General features: G+C 39.9%; 2 protein-coding genes across 4 annotated transcripts in view; one reads left to right on the top strand and one right to left on the bottom strand.

The window, feature by feature from the left end:
* The window catches only part of ADAM9 (ADAM metallopeptidase domain 9), a 144,535-nt gene extending 124,841 nt beyond the window's left edge, over positions 1-19,694 (bottom strand). Inside the window, exons 1-3 of one of the 2 annotated variants that reach the window (XM_049632415.1) lie at positions 19,478-19,694; positions 9,572-9,669; positions 6,235-6,293 (exon numbers count right to left, since the gene is read on the bottom strand). In XM_049632415.1, coding sequence (XP_049488372.1) covers positions 6,235-6,293; positions 9,572-9,669; positions 19,478-19,574 — 254 coding nt within the window. In that variant the 5' untranslated portion in view covers positions 19,575-19,694. The remainder of the gene's footprint in view (positions 1-6,234; positions 6,294-9,571; positions 9,670-19,477) is intronic. The other variant, XM_049632414.1, reaches the window with a different exon arrangement.
* Positions 19,695-19,818: 124 nt separating this feature from the next.
* The window catches only part of TM2D2 (TM2 domain containing 2), a 42,315-nt gene continuing 39,030 nt past the window's right edge, over positions 19,819-23,103 (top strand). For both annotated transcript variants that reach the window (XM_049632443.1, XM_049632442.1), the window contains exons 1-3: positions 19,819-20,408; positions 21,148-21,235; positions 22,864-22,979. In XM_049632443.1, the coding sequence (XP_049488400.1) occupies positions 20,182-20,408; positions 21,148-21,235; positions 22,864-22,979 (431 nt within the window). In that variant the 5' untranslated portion in view covers positions 19,819-20,181. The remainder of the gene's footprint in view (positions 20,409-21,147; positions 21,236-22,863; positions 22,980-23,103) is intronic.

Genomic DNA, 23,103 nt, shown 5'->3' with positions numbered 1-23,103 from the left:
ACATATATAAACATATATATGTATGACATATATATATGTCATACATATATAAACATATATATGTATGACATATATAGACAGATACAAATAGAGATCCTATAGCTTCCATTTCAAAATTTCAGCTCTGAGTCAGTACAACAGTAATACAATCTCACTGGTTTATCCCCACTTTGTTTTTTCATCCAAACTGTGTTTCTGGCAAATGGACCAAGTTAAGGTTACCTGCCTACCAATAACTGTGGAGACTTTTTAAGATTTTCTTTTGTTGTGATAATGTAATATGAAGGCAATGGGCTAAATTTTAGGTGAGTGACTAGAAGACATCTAAGTTCTGTCTGGATGTTTCCAGCCCATGCATGGGGCAAATCATCCAGCTCTATTTCCAAAGAGTCTTTTGTTTCTCTTCTGAGCCTTAGGTAGTCGCTCTCAGGGGTACCTGACTCCCTTAAGAGGCCCCAGTGGAGGCCAGGGTGCCTACAATTCCAGTGGCTGTAGAAAGCCGAAGGGCTGAAGTGGGACGGGAAAGGCAGCAAGGGTGGACAGAGGGATGGAGAACATAGGGGCTTGAATAGGAACATCTCAAAGGAGTCAAAGGAACTAGGGCAGAAGACTGAAGGTGGTAAAAGGAGGAAGGAGGAGCAGCAGCAGTGGGAAGGGAGAGGTATTGGGAGTCAATCTGGGGAGATCTCAAGTTTCCCAAAATGGCCAACGAAGTTCCAAATTATCCTCAGCAAAATCATGCCAACAAGAAAGGAAGTAGGCCCAGCAGAAAGTCATCAGGAGTTTGAGAAAAGGGTTTCAGTTGACCGAGAAATTCCCCTGGGAGAAGTGGGATGCAACAGAAGAGAAGAGAGAGACCTCACAGAGAGTAAGGAAGAAGAGTCTTCCAGCCCAGGAAGTCAGGGAATAATCCCCACTCCCCACTCAGAACAAGGAGCCAGGAAGACCTCCAGCCCAGCAGGTACCTTGCAAAAAAACTTGTGACTTTAACCCAGCTTCAGAGAGTATAACCAAATCTTAAAAATCAAAATCTGTCCTTACCAGCTTCAACAGACATTTGTCTGAAGCAATAGTTCAAGAGTCAGATTCACCTATGGATCCCCAATCAATCAGCCAGTAATAAAGACAAAGGCTTCAAAGATAGGTACATACTTAGGGCCCTAGGTGAGAGGTCTGAGGGTCCAATGATGAATCTGACCCTACCTAAGTCATGGCACCATGACTGCCAAAGAAAAAAAAATATCAATGACACTTTTTTTAAAAAGTTTAATTTTGAAAGAGAGAGTAAGCACGCACATGTGTGCACTCTTGCATAAGTGGAGGAGGGGCAGAGAGAGGAGACAGAGAATCCCAAGCAGACTCCTTGCTGTCAGTATGGAGCCCAATGCAGGACTCAAACTCACTAATCACCAGATCATGACCTGAGCCGAAACCAAGAGTCGAATGCTTAGCCAATTGAGCCACCCAGGTGCCCCTCAATGACGCTGTTAAAGATGGTAATGATGAGAGAGCAGAAGGCAAGCTGAGGGCAAAGCATAAGCTAACACCCTGTAACCCCCCACCATGTGGATATGTGTGACATTCCTCAGGCGCTCCTGGCTGCCCAAGAACAGAGGAAGGGGAAAAACAAATGGCCAACTGATAGAGATCACAGTCATGCAGAACATAAATCCGTATCAGTTTGCAACTGTCTTAATGATTTACAAGAAAAAAGCAATCTTATCAATAGCCAGACTTTCAGAAACCTATAGACTCAATTTCCTGGGATGCTAAAATTACCATCCCCTCCAGAACATACAAAATCTTATATAATCAGTCACTCCTCACACTTATAACGCAGCTCTTTCTGCCCACAGGTCCTGTTCCTGTGCTATAATGAAAACATCTTTTTGCACCAAAAAAATCTCAAGAATTCTTTCTCAGCCTTTGGCTCCCAAACCCCATTTCAAACCACATCAGTAAGGCAGACTTTATTCAAGTCCATTGCACTGAGTGTAAGGACCACTGCAATGGGATTTCACAATGGAGGAAAGAGATAAGAATTAACTCCAAATACAGCATGGACAAGTGGGAATTTATAGCCAAGGGGCAGGGTAGAGGGGTCAATGGATAGAAAACTACTAAGAGGAAACTTCAGGGGTCAGGGGGGTTCTAGCTAACACAACCTAAGAGATTCTTGCTTAAGACAAGCCAGGGTGATCAGACCTCACCTGGGGATGGTAAAGGATGAGGAACCTGGTTACATGTCCACAGTGATCAAGGGCAAGGGGGGTGGTAGTTCTTGTCAAACTGACTTAGCAGGGTTCTTGCCAAAACTGGATTTTACAAGAAAGTGCACTGATACACCTAGAAAGAAGGTCAGCAGCCTGACTGAAGTTTGGTCAAGCAACGAATCTGTCATTTGCAGCAGAACTGGAGCAGCTCTACGCTTATCTCCAGGGATTATGGACAAGTCAGGGAGGCAATGTGCTAGCTGGTGATTTAGAATACGCCATTTAACGTTCTAAACTCCCCCTGGAGGCAGCCAGGACCAGCTTCCCTGTACTGTTTAGAGATGGAGAGATTGATGGTTTGCATGCAGAGTAATGAGCTACAGAGCCTGATTTGGGCTACATGACCAGAGTAGTATAAAAGATCCCTTGTGTAAACCTGTGCCTGGGCTCCCATGAAAATAGATGCTACACACTATCTCAGAGGTTTGTTAAACTGAAGACAAAGCACATCTGTGCAACTGAGAAAGGACCCTGAGGGGCTATTCATAAAGTTTTCAAACCCCTTGATTCTCTGCACTTTCTCTGTCCTGATGCACTGTATCATTTACCTTTATTAAAGCCAACTTGAATAAACTTGGGAGTAGCCTGTGGAGTCTTCAGTCCTTTTGATTCGTTCATCACTGCATTGTCTCCCCTTCTCTCTCCCCAACAAGCACGCGCGCGCGCACACACACACACACACACACACACACACACACACACACACGTCTCCCTCTAGTGGTGAATCCGAAAGATAGTTTGCTTTGCTCTGCCTATCTTCCTCTTTGGAAGTCACTGCCTACCCAGTGAGAGAGAATTCTACTATGCTTCTCCAGAAGCAAACTTGCCACTATGTGGCATTCACATAAATAACTAAATCTGCCTAATACTAAGGTTCAGGATTAGTAGGTCCATTGGGCTTTCATTCTAAGCTAAATCCTCCAACCCAGCCCTTATCAATAATAAAAGTGACATGTAACCTCTCATTTAACTTACCCTTGTATTTAATTTTTAAATTTGCTCCTCACAGGCAGAGAAAGATGTGATCTCTTCTTTCCCACAACCCCCAGTTCCTGCCAAATACTCCATATAAGTGACTATGTACCCTCCTCCACAAGAAGGGTTCAATGGCTTTTACCAAATTCTCAAGGGAGACCCAAAAAGAGTTAAGACCACTGTTCTTAGAAGCAATGGAAGGAAAAAATAAGCATTTGCTACAATATAGTCACTCTTTTATTGAATGTCATAACTTCTCCATTATTACAGAGAATGTATCTGAGCCATTTTATCCTAGGCTATCTACCCTAACTTTTTTTCATTAGTGATCATAGCTTTGATAACCACCTTTCAAAGACACTCAAACAAATGCCTGGAAAAGTACCATTTGCCACCAAATCAAGAAGCATAGTAATGTAGAGTATACATAGCACATATATTTGGATCACCGGACTTCCAGTCAAATGACCCGGATTTGTGCCCCAGCTTGAACCATTACAAACTGTGATACTGAGCAAGGCAGTAACCTTACTGAACCTTAGTATTCTTATGCATAAAATGAGGACAACAAATACTGCTCAAGAATTAAGTTGTTATTAACAATATGATAAATGAGATCAAGGTTGTGAAAATGTTTTGTAAGATGAAACCTATGCAAAAAATAAGGACCTACAGTGGATCCTTGAACAACACAGGAGTTCAGGGCACTGACACCCCACACAGTCAAAAATCAACACATAATTTTTGACTCCCCAAAAACTTAACTACTGATAGCCATCACTGACTGGAAGGCTTACTGATAACATAAGCAGTCAATTAACACATATTTTACACATTGTATGTATTATATACTGTATTGTTACAATAAAGTAAGCCAAAAAATGTTAAGAAAATCATAAGGAAGAAAAAATACATCTATAGTATTGTACATACATTTATTATATATATAAGTTGACCCATCAGTTCAAACCCATGTTGATCCAGGGTCAACTGTATTATTTTATTGACATAATTTTAATTGATTTACATCTACAGGAAGGATGAGAAGAAAATATTTAGATCTATTAGATTTTTTTTTTTTTTTTTTTTTACATAGTAACATCACTACATTGGAGTCAAGCAGGATCCTTCAGGAGTTTTGTGAGAATTAAATAAATACTATACCTAAAAGTACCTAATACAGTGCCTGGAATACACACACACACACACACACACACACACAAAGTGTTCAATAAATGTTAACATCCATCAAATACAGTAGAAGACTTCAGAAAGTCTGTCTGAAAATATCTGTCACATTGCCTGAAATTCTGCCAAGGAGACTCAAACCCTTTGGGTGAACATCCTCTTCTAGATAAAAAGTCTTACTCAAACTTGAGGATGCAAAAAAAAATCAGGAAATCCTGTTAAAACACAGATTGCTATGACACCTCCCAAAATTCTGGTTCATTCTAGAGTTAGGCCTGTGAACTGGCAACTCTGACAAACTCTCAGCGGCTGTGGAGAGGTTCCAGGACTAGGCTTTGAGCAGCACTTCCTTAGAAACACTTAGCATCCCTTCATTCATACCTCATTGTAAATGGGTCTATCGTGTGGCTTTTTTTTTTCTAGAATCTCTCACTAAAGATATTAGAAGTTTTGCTGCGTAAGAAAAGGGAAAGATGGGAGAAGACAGGCCATAGGAAAGTTGGGTGACTCAGCATGCTTAAAAACTTGGCATTTCAAAAAGACAGCCAAAGAACACAGGTTACCAAGGTGAGATTAGGAGAGAACATGCCAAAATGCAGAGAAGGGATTAAAATGGGGATGTGAGGAACACCTGGGTGGCTCAGTTGGTTGAGTGTCTGACTTCAGCTCAGGTCATGATCTCGAGGTTTGTGAGTTTGAGCCCCACATTGGGCTTGCTACTGTCAGCCTGTCAGCACAGAGCCCGCTTTGGATCCTTTGTCCCCCTCTCTCTGCCCCTCCCCTGCTTGCACATTCTCTCTCAAAAATAAATAATTTTTTTTTTTAAAAAAGGGGGGAGATGAGGGGCGCCTGGGTGGCTCTATCGGTTGGGCATCCAACTTTCAGCTCAGGTCATGATCTCACGGTTTGTGAGTTCGAACCCTGCGAGGCTCTGTGCTGACAGCTCGGAGCCTGGAATCAGCTTCAGATTCTGTGTGTCCCTCGCTCTCTGCCCCTCCCCCACTCGTGCTCTGTCTCTCTCTCTCAATAATAAATAAATGTTAAAAAAAAATTTTTTTTAAAAGGGGGGTAGATGAGAGACTACTATTGTGTTCTACACGTTTGTGTCCCTCCCCCACACCATAGAAACATTCATATTTTGAAACCCTCACCATCAGTGTGGTTGTATTTGGAAATGGGGCACGAAGGAAGTAATCATAGTTAAATAAGGTCATAAAGGGTAAGGTCCTGAGCTGACAACATTAGTGTCCCTATTAGAAGAGACACAAGAGAGCTTGCTCCTTCCCCACCCTTCACCCCCCACACCAAGGAGGCCATGTAAGTGAACACAGCGTGAGAAGATGGCCATCTGTAACTCAAGGGGAGAGTCCTCGCCAGACACCAGCCCACATAGCACCTTGATCTTGGACTTCTGGTCTCCATAACTGTGAGAAAATAAACTTCCTTTTTTTAAGTCTGTGGTATTTTGTTATGGCAGCACTAGCAGACTGATACTAACTATTAAAGACTTCTTTACCTCTGCTCAATTGTTCCTTGGGCCTATCACAATTAAAAACTTTTCTTCTGAAATACAGCTTTCTGTAAATTTATTTTCCCTTGCCCTAATGTCAATGGAAACACCAAATAGTATGGCTTTTTCCACACTGCTACTCTTGTTATCCTCACCTTTTTATCCATCTACTAAACAATATCTAACTAAATATACTATTTAAATATACTACTTAAAATATACTTTCTTAAAAATATATAATATTTTTAAACAAATTACCAAAAAGCCAAAGTAAATTAAATTTCTTACTTGTTCTTTTCCAAGTGAATAATATGCTCTTTTCCTTCAGCTTGAATAATATAAGATACCTAAATGCACAGAGAAGGAGAAAAAAAACAATAAAACACCATCTTATAAATTACTTTTCAAAAACAGGTATTTATAAGATACTGGAAATTATCCTGAATTAAAATAATTTAGCACTGACTGAAATTGTTTTATAGAACTTTATAACTGTTCTTAATAAAAATATACTCTGACTGGGGCACCTAGGTGGCTCAGTTGGTTAAGCATCCAACTCTTCATTTTGGCTCAGGCCATGATCTCGCAGTTTGTGGGATTGAGCCCCTCATCAGGCTCTGCGCTGGCAGCAGAAGTGTGCTTGGGATTCTCTCTCTCTCTCTCTCTCTCTCTCTCTCCCTCTCTCTCTCTCTCTCACACACACACTGATCACCCCTACCTTCCTTTAATAACTTATTGTGGGAAATCATCTGCATATCCATCTAAACTCTTCTTAAATTCATTTATAATTCAGCTGTAACTTCAGGGATTATTTCTATTAAGTCTGTCCAAGTATTACCTACAGTATAAAGTAATTCTTCCTTTTGTTTAAGTGAAATGAATTTCTTAGTTTCAAGAGATTATCTCTAGTTCTAATTATCCAAAAGCTGACATTCGTACGCTTTTATGATTTTGTATCTTCACACAGCTTACCACATTTCATCAATCCTAAATCACACATTTTTCCCCTCAAATGAACATCTCCTGAATTCAGGATGCATCATACAAAGGCAGAACAGTCAAACTGGTAGGACTCTGTTTCTTTCTTAATTAGTGGTATATTAAACAATAGTGTGCCTTACAATGGACAGCATCTCAGAGCCAATGAACTAAGATAAGACAACTTGCACTTACACATCCTGAAGTTCATGGGATCCTCTTCTCTACCTCAAACAACTCTGAAACAACTTCCCCAGCAACTCACCACTTCATTAGTGGGAAGCATTTAATGTGACCGCTAGAAGCATGAGATTCCACTTTGCCTTAACTCTTTAACAAAACAGGAAGTCATGGAGGGACTCAACAAATAATATTATTAGAAGTGTTCTCTTATTTTCCTCACTGTCTCTGGACTCTAAGTTAACATTTTGCCAAGAAATAGCATGATCCCCTCTTCTAGGGCTCATCAACATCTCAATTCTAAGGCCTAGACCAAGTTACAGAATCTGGCACTCTGCTTCCACATCTGAATGCGAGCCTGTGATCTACTTCGATCTCAACTTAGGCATCAAAAATACCAAGCTCCTAGTTACAAACTTCTGGTGACAAAAAAGACAATGGAAATGAAAAGTACAGCATAGAAAAAATAGTCAGTAAAATGGTAATAACATTGTTTGGTGACAGATGGTCACTACACTTAACATGGCAAGCATTGAGTAATGTATAAAATTGTTGGATCATAATACTTTATACCTGGCACTAATATAAAACTGTATGTTAATTATACTTCAATAAGAAAAGGATGAAAACTAAAAATAAAATGAAAGAAAGAAAGAGAGAAAGAAAGAAAAAAAGAAAGAAAAAAAGAAAGAAAGAAAGAAAGAAAAAGAAAAAAGAAAGAAAGAGAGAGAGAACAACAAAAAAATACTAAGCTCCTTCCATTGTCATAGCTTTGGCATGTGCTGTTCTATCCTCTCTGCTCTTGGTCAGTCATATGATATAAAATCACCACCATCATGTCATCTGAGAAAAATTCTGAAGAGTCTGAGGATTGTTTCATAATGCTATATTCCTTCCCCAAATATCTGCCTGGATTGCTCATTCCCCTGCTTTACTCAAGGGTCACTTTCTCAGTAAGGCTTTTCCAGGCTTAAAAAGTACAAACCCTCTTACCCCACCCTTACCCTCACCCAGCACTCGTTATCCACCCTGCTGCTATAATTTTCTCAAGAGCACGCATTACCACCTTAAGTAATCTACATCAATCTACCTTAGTTCTTTGTTTTTTGTCCCCTCCCCCAACCCCACTAAAATGGAAGCTCCATAAGAACATGGATTTTGTCTGTTTCGTTCACTGCCATAACCCTAGTGCCCAAACAGCACTTCTACTTCTCCAAATATTTATCCAGGCACATGAATGACATTTATTATGATCACAAGTATCTGTGTGCATAGTCACTGTGCTAAAGAGTGAAGAAGAGGAGACAAATAATGAAGCAAGTATACATTAATTCTATTCTAAGTCAAAACATAATCCAATGGCAGTATGTCCAGCTCAAGACAGAAACAAGGAAGAATTCTAAATTGTAGGGTTATTTATTCCTTACTTATAGAGAAGAAATGGGGTTGAATGATCTACCCTAGTGGTAGTACCTGGAGGTTACTAAACCAAAAAGCTCCTGACTCTCAACTCCAGTGTTCTTTTTACGAGGTCCAGCCCCTACACAATGTTCGAGCTACCCTCTTTTTATGAATATATCAGCAATTCAGATATAATTAACAAAACTCTAACCCTCCTTATCTATTACTGTTAAATTACAGTACAGTTAAATTATGCTTCTATAAAGTTGAAGAATTGGAGAAATCAGTTGAAATCCAAACATTTTTTCTGAACTTTACAGTAGGAGAAAATAGTATAAAAAATAATTTTTGTGCATTGGGTTACAGCGTTCACAGCACAGTAATGTTTCTTCTGATATGGAGATAAAACACTTTTGAGTAAACATTCCCATTTATGAAATATATACATGTAACATACTACTATTCTCCAGAGCCTGTGAAGATACAGTACGAAGTATTCTTCCTATCACAAACTAAGAGAGGTTCATTCTTATTATTATGAAAAGACCACTGTAACCATCACCAGCGAGAAAAGGGTTACAAATCTGTATAATCAGGGGCGCCTGGGGGGCTCAGTCGGTTGAGTGTCCGACTTCAGCTCAGGTCATGATCTTAGTTCATGAGTTTGAGCCCCATGCTATCAGCACAGAACCCACTTGGGATCCTCTGTCCCCCTCTCTCTTTGCCCCTCCCTGCTCACGCTCTCTCTCTCAAAAATAAATTAAAAAACACTTTTAAAAAATCTATATAATCAGCATCCTAAACTGGTCATAGAATTTTATTTAACTGACTATTTCATTCTGTTATGTTTCAAGTTGACCATTTGTCTTAAAAAAAATAAGAAACTACTAAGGATCAATATATCACTTTAAGTAGAGTAATGGCCAACAGATATCAGTGCCATATGTATGGTGGTACACTAATCACTGGCCAACACTACTCACTGAACCAATACCTACTGAAAATAACACACCTATCTTTAAAAAAAAAATTTTAACACATACATATTTCTTAAGAGATAACTTGCCTGTTCTGAAAAGGGCCTAGGGGCTTCTCTTCGTTCTCTAGTTAATCTCCAAGGAGTTATAATTTCATAAGAAGAGAGATGTGAGGTCTGTTGAAAACCTACAGAAAAGGGAAAAACAAATATTATATAACAAATGAACCTGAAAAATTAAATGGTACCAAAATGTAATGGAAATCAAAAGCTTTATGTCCAAATCACAAAAAAAATCACGTGACCTTCACATATATACCTGTGTGTGTATGTGTGTATATATACACCATATAATTTTATACAAAAAATAGCAATATACCTGATAAGTATGAAGGGGAAAAATATATTCCCTAAAAAATGATGTAAGTCTTCACAGTGCATACACAGCAATAATTTTCAAACAATTGTTTGCTATTAACTCTTTTTCTTAAAAGAAATCTTAAGGTATAGACACAAGAAAAAAAAAAGTGCTTTGGTGGGAAAATAGAAGGAAAGCATCTGGAGCCTAGCCCACTCACTCATCTCCCATTTTCCACCTTCATCCAACACAAATGAAATCCCGAGACAGTATTGGAATACCTATGAAACAGACTAGGACAATTAGAGGGAAAAGTTGCTTTCAATGTCTGATGGATTAACTCTAATAAATACACACTTAACAATGCAGCAATTATCTCAAATGAAATTACTGCCACAAATCTGTCCTAAAAACTAAAACTTGTGATAAAATTTATTAACAGTGAAGAACTCAAAACCATCATGCAGCCTTACTCCCAATTCCAATCCTGTTCAGTTTACTGCACAGTAGAATCATATCTAAGTGGAGGTTGGGTTCTAAAGTCATCACTTGAGCAAAAATTGAGTATAACCAAAATTTCCCAAATTCCTTAGAAGACTTCTCTTACTGGAGTCTGAAACAAAGTCTCTCAATACATCCAACATAATATCTGATGGCATGTCAATTTTTTTCAGTGAATTTAATGAAGTAGATGGTTACACCTAAGGACCATGGATGAAAATTCCTTGTCTCTGTATGTTCATATGTACCTAAACCACATCCAATATGAGGAGGCTTCAGTCTAGCATATACAAACAGGAAGACTAATGCAAGAATAGTCACATTCTTCACTCAGTAGATCAATGTATGAAACAATTTCATTAAGTGGAATTTCTTCAACAAATGCCCAAAAAGGGGGGGTGGAAGGGTGAAAGAGCCTTATAATTTAAAGAGCCTTATAGGGGCACCTGGGTGACTCAGTTGGTTAAGGGTCTGACTTCGGCTCAGGTCATGATCTCATGGTTCGTGAGTTCGAGCCCTGCATCAGGCTCTGTGCTGACAGCTCAGAGCCTGGAGCCTGTTTCAGATTCTGTGTCTCCCTCTCTCTCTGCCCCTCCCCTGTTCATGCTCTGTCTCTCTCTGTCTCAAAAATAAATAAACGTTAAAAAAAAAATTTTTTTTAATAAAAAAAAATAAAGTACTAATTATCTAGCATCTCCCAAAGCTCCTTCCTTTTCATCAGCCTTACTAACCCCACACCTTAGAAAGAAGACTACAATTCCTTCTTACCTGGTCTCCCTACTCCCACTCTCTTCCTTGAATCCAACCTGTGTGTTCATTTACCCATTAATTGTTTATGTCCCTCAGATTTCTCAAATACAAATGAAAATGAAGTATTTATAGCTTTCTCCAAGATAACACTGTATATACAAATGTCTATAACCTTGTCTAGTTTGAGATTTTAAAAGATACAACAGAAAAACAAATTGTATTCTATCCAATACAATACATATAATACTAACAGTTTTCAAACTCTTTACCCATCTTTAAACACCTTATGTCTTTATAATATGATATACTATCTAAATGTGGATTCAAGCCATTACATAAAAACACCAGAAATGGATTCCAATACTCACAAAAGCAACCATGAGCTTATCCAAGGCATATTTATAACATACTATGATAAAATATCATTCAGATATTTGGAGTTATTAATTGGGAACCATGACAAAAGAAATCCATGGCCTTAATACATGCCGGCTTCAAATCACTAGCTAGAAACATCCTTAATCCCATCCACGTTAATTGAGGTACAGGACTACTTCCTCACCCAGAATAAACCTTTCAATGACTTCTGGGTTTTTTTTTTTAATTCCTAAAAATACAAGTTTCAATATTATCCTTAATAATTTCACTCTGGATCATGTTAATCTGTTCAACTACTAGGACAGTCAGTCACTCTAGAAGTGGTATTGTTAACAGAACCAGACCCTTGTGCTCTCTAGCCAACAGAAACTGACAAGGGGGGAGGCAGGGAGCCTGGGTGGCTCAATCTGACTCTTGGTTTCGGCTCAGGTCAAGATCTCACAGTTCATGGAATGGAGCCTCATATCAGACTCTGTGTTGACAGCATGGAGCCTGCTTGGGATTCTCTCTCTCCTTCTCTCTCTGCCCCTCTCACTCTCTCTTAAAATAAATAAATAAACATTTAAAAAAAGAAGAAGAAAGAAATTGACAAGAGGCCGAACAGGAGTTTCAAGCAAGGCTTTTATCAGGGGCTTCTGCAGGAGCAAAAGGCAGGGAACACAAGGCAAAGTATCCTTGGGCTAGCTCCCTGAAAAATGTCCAGGGAAAGTTTTTAAAGGGGCTGAGGCAGGAAAGAGGTGACATCTTAGCACATAGGGGCAGGAAAATACAGAAAGTTGGGCCCACAGGTAGTTGACAGACCATACTTCATACGTGGTATGTTTCATTTGCATGTTAAGTTAAATTTTTAGCATTACATTGAGGAGAAAAGTCAGTGACAGGTCAGAGCTAGGTCCACTTGGCTCTAACTGGCCTGGTGTTTACAGGAGCACACAGGCTGTAAATTGGGTCCTGGAGCTTGTTACAAGCTTGTGGCTTTTGACTTCCTGATCACATGCAGCCACCTGCAAGCTGGACTAGAGAAATGGGTTATTGCCATTGGTGCTCTGAGAGGGTTCTGAGTTTTTCTGCAAGTTTCAGTGGCACGAACAGTCGGCAGAAATAAAATTATTTTAGTGAGTAAAATAAATTAGAAGCTCTGTGTGACAAAAAGTAAATCATTGTGTACATTTATTTGCAACTTCCTCTGACTCTAGAATGATTTCAAAATAAAACCTTTTGAAAGTAAATCATTATAGGCAAGAATACATATGCTAAGAGGCTCAGGCAACTGTTAAACAATATGCAACTGAAGTTTTCTCATTACAACTCAGAAGAAACATAACAGAGAAAAAGAAACATCTCAGAACTACAAATGGGCAGGCAGATAATTTAAAGAGCTTTCAATTTCAAACAGGTTAAATGACTTTAAAATGTCATACAGCTAGCTTTCAGGCCAGGTTTGAAACTATGATCTTCTACCAAGACTGTTAGCAAAGAATAACCATCCAGTATAGGAAAGTAACATTCTTTCTGTCCTTTTCATTTTAAAATATAATTCTTGATAGGAAAAAAACCAAAAAAACAGCACCACAATTATCCTTTATTTTTAATAAGACTTTCAAAATTTTAGCAACCAAAAAAAACTTCTGTATGTGGAGCCATTATTCCAATACTGACTTCTTGGTTTTAAAATCCAAGGATCTTTCTGAGTCCCATAAGGAGTTCCAGAACATCATAAGAAATCGCACATATTTTTTCCCAAATTCCCTTCTCTCTTTTTTTTTTTTTTAATTCCAAATAGAAGCAACCTTCTCAGGGTTGCCAATATGCCAAAACAATATGTTCCCCATGTTACTATAAAGTAAGTATATGCACATTATTTGTATAAAGCTTCAACCTCATCACTGCTGACATTTGGGACCAGAAAATTCACTGCTGTGGGGGGCTGCCTTGTGCAATGTAGGATGTTTAGTAGCATTCATGGCCTCTACCCACCAGATGCCAGAAGAACCAACAGTGTGACAGCTAAAAATATCCCCCACATGCTTTCTGTGGGCAAAACTGCCCCCAGTTGAAAATCACTGGTATAAAGATATAGTTCACAATGAAAATACAAACCTCAATACAATCAACTAGATGGAGAATACAAATTTGTTATTTTAGAATTTGACAAATAAGCACACTGTCAAAAACCACATTACCGGGAAACATGGGCTAGAGACAAAAATAAGAGCTGAAACATGAAACTTAAAGAGTCTTAAACTTAGTGAAAGAAAAGAAAGGATGTTAGTTGCACTTTTCTTCCTCTAACTCCTTAGATCTTTCTATGAACTCTGTTTTGGAGAAAGTCTATGTTTCATAATAGTAACTGTAGTAGAGGGCAACAAGTTAAAAGAATTGTACTTAATTGCAAAGCAAACAAACATGGGCTTTTCTCCTTTCCTTCCTGCCTATTATATAAACAAACAGCCACCTTTAAGTATTTTCACTGTAGAAGATAAACCCAAGTGCCACATATAGTACAAACAAAATAATTCTGTTGCCCAAATTATTTCTTGAAGAGAAATTATTGTAATTAGATCCATAAAACGCTGTTATTTTGAGCCACATATTTCCATCTCATTCAAAAGGTCAATCCCAAGTGTGTACATATATATGATATATATCATATATTAATAACTATATTTTAAAAATTATAATTGCCACTGCTATGTCCTACCTTTTTACATTTTTTGAGTGTTGTAATTTCTTTCCACATTTACTTGTCTTCACATTTAAAAATAAACAGGGGCACCTGGGTGGCTCAGTCGGTTAACTGTGCAACTCTTGGTTTTGGCTCAGGTCATGATCTCATGGTTTGTAAGTTCCAGCCCCGCAATGGGCTCTGTGCTGACTGTGCAGAGCCTGCTTGGTATTCTCTCTCCCCTTCTCTTTCTGCCCCTCCTGCTCACTCACTCTCTCTCTCTCTCAAAATAAATAAACTTAAAAAAAAAAATCTTAAAAAAAAAAAAATGCCCCTTTGGGAAAACCACCAACCACTTATAAGATTTAATGCCCTCAAGAACTTAAGTTCCTCTAGCAAGGAATTTAAGTTTTTTGAGACAAAGGATGATATATCTAGTAAGGATGATAATCTTATTGATCATATGTTTCCTACCCTGGTACAGGGTTGAGTAAACGACTTTTTACCTTTATATCTATACATACATAGATTTCCTAATTGTTAATTATCATCTACAACCTGAATTATGCTTTATTTTCAAGATTAACATCTTTTATATCAATTTTCTAGAAATCCACATGGTCCACATATTTGTCATTTTAGGGGCAATGTTATATTTCTTTTTTTTTATATATGAAATTTATTGTCAAATTGGTTTCCATACAACACCCAGTGCTCCTCCCAATAGGTGCCCTCCTGAATACCCATCACCCACCCTCCTCTCCCTCCCACCCCCATCAACCCTCAGATTGTTCTCAGTTTTTAAGAGTCTCTTATGGTTTGCCTCCCTCCCTAACTTTTTTTTTCCTTCCCCTCCCCCATGGTCTTCTGTTAAGTTTCTCAGGATCCACATAAGAGGGAAAACATATGGTATCTGTCTTTCTCTGTATGGCTTATTTCACTTAGCATCACACTCTCCAGTTCCATCCACGTTGCTACAAAGGGCCATATTTCATTCTTTCTCATTGCCACGTAGTACTCCATTGTGTATATAAACCACAATTTCTTTATCCATTCATCAGTTGATGGACACTTAGGCTCTTTCCATAATTTGGCTATTGTTGAAAGTGCTGCTATTAACATTGGGGTACAAGTGCCCCTAGGCATCAGTACTCCTGTATCCCTTGGGTAAATTCCTAGCAGTGCTATTGCTGGGTCATAGGGTAGATCTATTTTTAATTTTTTGAGGAACCTCCACACTGTTTTCCAGAGCGGCTGCACCAATTTGCATTCCCACCAACAGTGCAAGAGGGTTCCCGTTTCTCCACATCCTCTCCAGCATCTATAGTCTCCTAATTTGTTCATTTTAGCCACTCTACCGGTGTGGGGTGGTATCTCAGTGTGGTTTTGATTGGTATTTCCCTGATGAGGAGTGACGTTGAGCATCTTTTCATGTGGGCAATGCTTATATTTCACTGAATGGTTGTACTGTACACTGCTTAGCCACCCTCTCAGGTAGCTGGGATCAGAGCTTCTATTCACAACAGGATTCCAATGTGTCAATGAAGCCAATGGAACAGGCTCTCCAGGGGTCTACTTGCACGAGGGTTTTAAGGAGCTACAAAAAGGAAAGGGGGGAAACCTCCTAAAATGAGTAAAAACCTCATTAAAAGAGAAATGTGTCAATGGGAAAAAGGCATTTCCCTTATTTGGGAGTGGATTTTGTCCTACAGTATGACAAATGTCTGGCAGTGGCATCGCTTACTTATAAACTAAAATACTCTAATCCTTAAGATAAATATAAACAAATACAAAAACAACTGCAGATTTAAAAACTAACCAAATTGGGGCACCTGGGTGCCTCAGTTGGTTAAACGTCTGACATCGGCTCAGGTCATGACCTCGAGGTTCGTGGGTTCGAGCCCCACATCGGGCTCTGTGCTGACAGCTCAGAGCCTGGAACCTGCTTCGCATTCTGTGTCTCCCCCTCTCTCTGCCACTCCCCGGCTCACGCTCTGTGTCTTTCTGTCTCTCAATAATAAATAAATGTTTCAAAAAATTTTTAAACCTGACCAAATTAAGTGAACTTCTCAGGTTTCCTAACTCGCTCTTAAAAGGTCTGATTCAAGCAGTATCTCATGCAGGATCACTTCAGAAAAATGACTAGACTAAAATAACAATGCCACAAAATGTAAAAGAAACTAGAATAATCTCTCAATATACAAACAAGACCATACAATTAGATTTATTTATGAGGCAGTCCTATAGCACTGACTCTATGGCATAACTCCAAAATTCTGAGATATACTACGTATCAAAGGGGGAGAAAAATACCATGAGGCTATAGTTATGTCATGTATCAGTGCTTGTGCATATTCCAAGAAAAAGCTTTCAATTACTTAGGGCTTGCATATTTGGGGAAATTTTCTAATAAACCAGGATTTTTAACAAAAAGCAGATATAAAGCCAACTTTGGTAAGATAAAATTCAAAATTATTTTTGAAAACTATTTTGAACCCGGCAACTTGTTTTATATATATTTTAATTATAAGAGTTTTATTTTTACTTAAAGTTGGAAAATCAGACTATCTTTAAATTTAGAAGACTGCATTCTCCGATACAGCAAAGATATCAAATTCAAATAATTTGCTGGCACCCAAAAATGAAATGAGTATGGACTTAAGCTCTTACTACATAGTTCATTTTATAGTGATTCACCATGAGTAAGCTTTAAAACTCAACGTCTTTAGAATGCTAGTCTTAAAAAAAAAAAAAAAAAAAAATTCTAGGGTCTGCATCATAACTACTACCTTAAAAGAGAAAATCAGAAAAGGTTTCACACCCAGTTCCCTTTGTTATTTTTTCACAATGATACAAAGTTACCTTTGTCAGCCTCAGTTTTGTTTTTTTTTTTAAGTTTACTGTAAGTGTCAGCCCTTTGGAATTTATACTGCATTTCCTCATTGACACGTTACAAATGATCCTACCAAAGCGTGTTTAGCTTTTAGTGTTACTAATGTGTGGGTGGTACTTACTGAGTCCTCAAATTCTTCATTAGCAGAAAATGTTTCAGTGCATGTTTTAAACATCCTGTATTGCAAAAATTTAGTCAGCTGATTTTGGAAGAACATTCCCCTAGGGAAACATGAGTTGACTCACTGCACACTATTACAAAGGCCTCTCAAATGGTCTTTCACAGCCTCCAGTCTCTCCCTCCTATATTCTGTCCTCTACTGCCTTTGCCAGTTATCTTAATGGCAAATCTAGTTATGTCACACCCATATTTGAAACCCTTCTTGCCCAAAGAACTTCTTGGTAAAGTCCAAACCTCTTAGCATGAATAGAAGGCGCTCTCCAACTGGTACTAACTTATCTTAGTTTCTTCCTAGCCTCCCTTTCATGTAGACTGCCTGCAGACATTCTCATCATTCCCTAACAAGTCATGTTCTTTCATCCTTCCATATTCTTGTAAAAAGTTTTTTCCTCTTAGAATGAACTCATATCCTTTTCCTTGAACATTCCCTAATGTACATGAGTTCAAATACCACTTACACTATAAAACCTCCCCCGAGATTTTATATATCGCCCAGAAAGTCTTAGCACATTTACTCACCTTTGTCCCTCCATAAGCATTAAGCATGTTGTTCATAGGAGCTCGATAAATGTTGACTAAATTTTGAAAGTATACCCATGCTTAAATGAAGGGACTGGCCATAAATTGTTAAAGCCACAGTTAAAAGCCATAAGGGTATTCCATTCATCCATATGCAGGTATGCAATAATACATACATTAATATTGGAGCACCTGGGTGGCTAAGTTTGTTAAGTATCCAACTCTTGATTTTGGTTCAGGTCATGATCTCACCGTTCATGGGATCAAGCACCACGCTGGGCTCCAGGCTGACAGCTGATAGAGCCTGCTTGGGATTCCCTCTCCCTCTCCCTCTCCCTCTGCCCCTCCTCTGCTCACATGGGTGCGCATGTGCTCACGCTCTCGCCCATGCTCTCTCTCTCAAAATAAATAAATAAACATATACTATATATAAATAAACATATACTATATATAGTCCTATTTACATTTGCAAACACTGAAAATCATGGATTACTAAAACTCCAGATGAGTAATATACTACACCTTACCTACTGATAAATGTTAACCATCTAAGAAAAGCACAGCAGAAACAGTCTTAACCAAAAAAGATATGGTATCTTCCCATTCAATAAAGTTTTAGTATTTAGAGCTTCAAAATTCCAACAATGGGGCAAATTTACTTAATTGGGAAAAAAAAAAGTAAGAAAAAAATTTAATTAATTTCCTGAAGGTCAGCAGTCCTACATTGAAATCTTCTATCATCACCTTTGCACAGCTCTCAAGGCAACGATTCAGTACAAACCCTCATTCTCCATACTTAAGGGCTAATAAAGGAAATACAGCCATGCAAACAATAATTTAACCCAAGAGCCAAAATAAACAAAGAAGTTGTTTCCAGAAACAAGCTAGAGTGTTAGCAATTTGTTTCCCCGATGTCTGGGCATCTCCAGTATAAATACCTTACATATTCAAGGGAAGTTTCACAATTCAAAGGCGATCTCACATAAATGATTTAATTCTTACGGTAATCCCGTGAGTTAAGCAGAGCAGGGATTATTTTTACGGATTTAAGACATTATGAACCCAGTAAAACCACAGATAAAAGACTGTTTGGCTATACAAACACAGCACCTCGCTTCCAAAAAGAAGTACTCTTTGCTACAGCAACAAAATGGCCCAAGACAAATGGGCGACCCCCCTTTATTCCATCACTAAATTTAGCTCTGTGAACCTACAAGGGACTCCGCTATTAAAAAGAACGTCAAAATTTCAAATTATGATAACCCGGAGCAAAAGTTCCATCTCCCAGTCTATTTCCGAGTGACATTAACTCTACAAGCAAAACGAAGCTCCATTTCTCAAAGCAGTTCAAACAAGAACACACCCTCGGCGCGCACTCAGACTCCAAAGCTTTCAGCCGACTCCCTGAGGTCAGAGTAGGTCCCAGAGAAGTCCCAAGAGAGTCTGGGGGACCCAGTTATGACGAGATGGGGGTGGGGCGCAATGCAAAAAGCTCCGCCGACCAGGAGACGGAGGAAGAGGAACCAGGCAGGAGAATACTGACAAGAAGGGTCTGGGGAGCCAGACCCCGAGCTTCGGGTCTGAGCACTGTCCACACACAAGCTGGAGTGGCTCCGCCTCCCGACCCCAGGTCCAGTCCCCAGCCAGGCCCCTCTGCTCCCAGACACCACAGGGTAACTCCGAGCGTCCCAGCCCTAGAAACAGAAATCTCAGAGGTCCCTGGGGGGGGCGGGGGGGGGGGCGGACACCCACCTGGCCGAGCCCCACCGAGGACTGGGCCCACCAGGCCAAACAACAGCAGCCACCGGAAGCGGAGGACCCCAAAGGGCGAGCCCGCACCCGATCCCATCGCGGCAGATTCCGCAGGTTCCACTCAACACTCGGTCGCTTCTGCCTCAGCGTGCTCCATCATTTCCCAACCCAGACGGGGCCCCAGAGCTGGCCGAGATGCGCGCGCCTGGAACGAGCACGCGCTCGGCACTGACGCAACTTGGCTCCAGTCCGAGCTCGCTCCCGGCATCGCGCTCGCTACGCTGACGTAAAGAAAAATCCAGTCGCCGGCGGGAGAAGGGGATTTCTGTCCCAGCCGCTAAAACCCTCACTAGCCTACCCCGCCCATTCACACTAACTGCCCCGCCCACTACCATTTATGCCCCTCCCCCTCCGCTTCCAGGCCCGCCTACTTTGGGCGTAGAAGGACCTAATTGGAGGAAGTACCCGGAGGTGGAGCGCAAGACCCAGAAGCGGAATTGAGGAAAAGCGAAGGGCAGCCCCGCCCGCTGCGCAGCCTTTTCTGATTGGTTTGCAGGCATTGGGCGGAGCACACCCATTGGCTGTTTGGTGGCGAGGAGTGGGGCTACGCGCGGAGAGGCCTGACCTGGCAGGACTACCTTGGGTCGGCTGTGCCGGTCGAGCTTTGCTGTTGAGGTCGGGTCTCTTCCACTGGGCCCGGGAAGATGGTGCTGGGTGGTTGCCCGGTGAGTTACTTACTTCTGTGCGGCCAGGCGGCTTTGCTGCTGGGGAATCTACTTCTGCTTCACTGTGTCTCTCGGAGCCACTCACACAACGCTACCGCCGAGCCCGAGCTCACATCCGCTGGCGCCGCCCACCCAGAGGGCTACGCCGGCGCTCCGAGCTGGGAATATGGCGACCCCCAGTCTCCAGTCATCCTTTGCTCTTACCTGTAAGCTACCGAGTCGTCGAGGTGGAGATGGGGCCAGGGATATATGGGTGTTGGGGTTAGGGGGGAAGGGAGGCTGCTTTTTTTTTCAGACCCTCTTCACCTGAGGACCTGATGGTCAACACGCGGGAGGTAAATACCATGACAGGTTTCTCACTCCTCTCACCCGTGCAGGGGGAAAACTAGGAAGGAGTGACCTCATATAACCTCCGGAAGAAGGGTACGAGGTTGTGCCTTCTCTATCCTGCTCCCTTTAACTGAAGGAGAATCCGTCGTATGTGCTGGTACTGAGGCACAAATGGAGTAAATTACTTATCCTTGCCTACAAGGCACTTTCTTTTTTTAAAAAGCAATATCCTGTTGCAGAACCAAGTTTTTAACATCTCTTTTTAGTCCATAAGAAAAGGCGTTTGGGAAATGCAAAAGAGAACTGGGAATCCTTTGGCTTCAATTTTGCTCCCATAGCCTTGTGGCTCTTTGCCTAGGGAAGAGGAAGCCTTGGGAGAAGTAGAATCCATGTAGAAATCAACCAGAAACACTCCCTTTCCTCCAGTTAAAGGATGGCTGTTTGACCTGCTGTTCTTCAGTCTGATTGACAGCAACTCTTGGGTACAGTCAGAATGAAATTAAACCCTAGAAAACTTGAAGCAATGTCTCTTGCTTGTTTTGTTTATATATACATAAACAGCCATTTGCAAAAACCATATGAGATGGTGATCATGATCTTACTGGTGATTTACAGACCTGATGAATTTATAGAATGTGACGACCCAGTGGATCATGTTGGAAATGCAACTGCATCCCAGGAACTCGGTTATGGTTGTCTCAAGGTGGGTTTTTATTTTGTTTTATAAGCAAACTCTTCCATAGAGAAATAGTACTAGGTAAATGCTGTTATAATAAAAGTATAGGGGTATGAAGTTACCTTTTTGTAGACTCTATTAGAATGACTTACTGGAAATTTCCATCATGGCCAGGGTCATTAACTGAACATGACATTTCACTTCCTCAGGAAGAAGCAGTGTCTGTGCCAAAACTACCCAGGTGCACAGACTAACCTGTCTTTGATTCTTTGGGCCATTGAGATTGACTGATAGAAAGCTATTATGTAACCTCCTCATTATCTTTCAAGTGTGCACTTTGCTGAAAGAGCAAAAGAAAGGTTTATGCACTTTCTAAAACCAATAATGGATTGAGCTATATCTTTATTACACATGCATTTGGGGCAGTGATCGTTTTTTTCACCAGGCAAGCAGTTGCCATCTACTTCTGTTTTCTTAGGAAATAGATGGGGTCTATCAGTATATGCCTTTGTAGGAGGTTATAGTATTCAAGGAGAGGCCTTTGGTAACAGTGGCCTCTTGATGGAAAAAAGCCATTCATTTCCATTAATAACATCCAACTTAGTGTCCCCAAAACCAGTCAAGTTCATGTACCTTCCCCTCGTATTATGCAGCATAATGCAAGTCAAGATTCAATCAGGTATAAGAGTTATGGGAAAACATTGTTTATACTAAATCGGAGACAAAGGAATAAACCTGAAAGTAGCAAGACCAAAAAAGCAACTCTTACTGCAATCATGTGTAAAGAAGTATTTTCAATACAATGAGATCTTGTTCTACTGATAATTATCAATGAAGGTTTGAGTTAGCATTATATAGAGATCACTTACTTTTGCCCATTTTAATTAAAAACTGAGTTGATCCCGTGAAGGCACTCAAACTGCTACTTTCCCCAGAAGTCCTAGAGAACCAGTACTCAGGCACCTGAATCCCAGGGAAGGTATGATTTCCAAGTCCCTTCCCTTTGAGGATGATCCAATGAAAACTAGTGAAGTACTTAATAAGGTGCCAGGGGAGAACGTACAGCTGTGCTTTCTCTACTAGAGTTCAGTTACATAAATGGTAACAGGTCCTGTTCTGAAATTTTTTTGCTGTAATTTAAACTAATAAAAAAATGTACTGTAGATATTTGATAATCACACATTCATGACCTAAATAGAATTCTGAGTCAGCTGATACTCTGAGTTTTTTCCTAATTATGTTCATTTATAATATATAAAGCAGACTTCTAATACACATTGACTTTTTAAATACCCATTTCCAAACGCTCCAGAATATGTTCCTTTTCCTGTAAATATAGGATAATTAAAGCATTGTGTCCATCTGTTCTAAATGGCATTTAATGAAACTGATTGTAAAGGTTTTTACTATATTATTAAAGAAGCCAGTCACAAAGAAGAAGAAAAAAAGTTTACTTAAAACAATGCACAATTAGGGTGGAATAGTTTAAAATCCCCTTGAATCACTAAATTCCTTGCTCTTGAACACAGCTTTACCCCAACTTTGTTAGTATAATTATTGTGCTGAGTCACCTTTTATTAATGAATATAAAGATATATTTTGTATTTACTTGCTTTGGTGAATTTGGATTGTTTGTTTTGGTTGTTATGGCACAGTTTGGTGGTCAGGCCTACAGTGACGTGGAACACACTTCAGTCCAGTGCCGGGCCCTAGATGGGATTGAATGTGCCAGTCCTAGGACTTTCCTACGAGAGAATAAACCTTGTATAAAGTAAGTGTTACTTTGAATGGTTTGGTTGGTAATTAGAGGTACAGATGTTTTTCTTGTCATCTCTTGATGTGACTTTTTCTTTTAAGTGTTAAATGGGGCACCTGGGTGGCTCAGTCAGTTAAGC

This window comes from Panthera uncia, chromosome B1, assembly GCF_023721935.1.
Source record: "Panthera uncia isolate 11264 chromosome B1, Puncia_PCG_1.0, whole genome shotgun sequence".
Taxonomy (NCBI): domain Eukaryota; kingdom Metazoa; phylum Chordata; class Mammalia; order Carnivora; family Felidae; genus Panthera; species Panthera uncia.
Note: the sequence above shows the minus strand (reverse complement) of the source record. Positions and strands in the feature narration are given on the sequence as shown.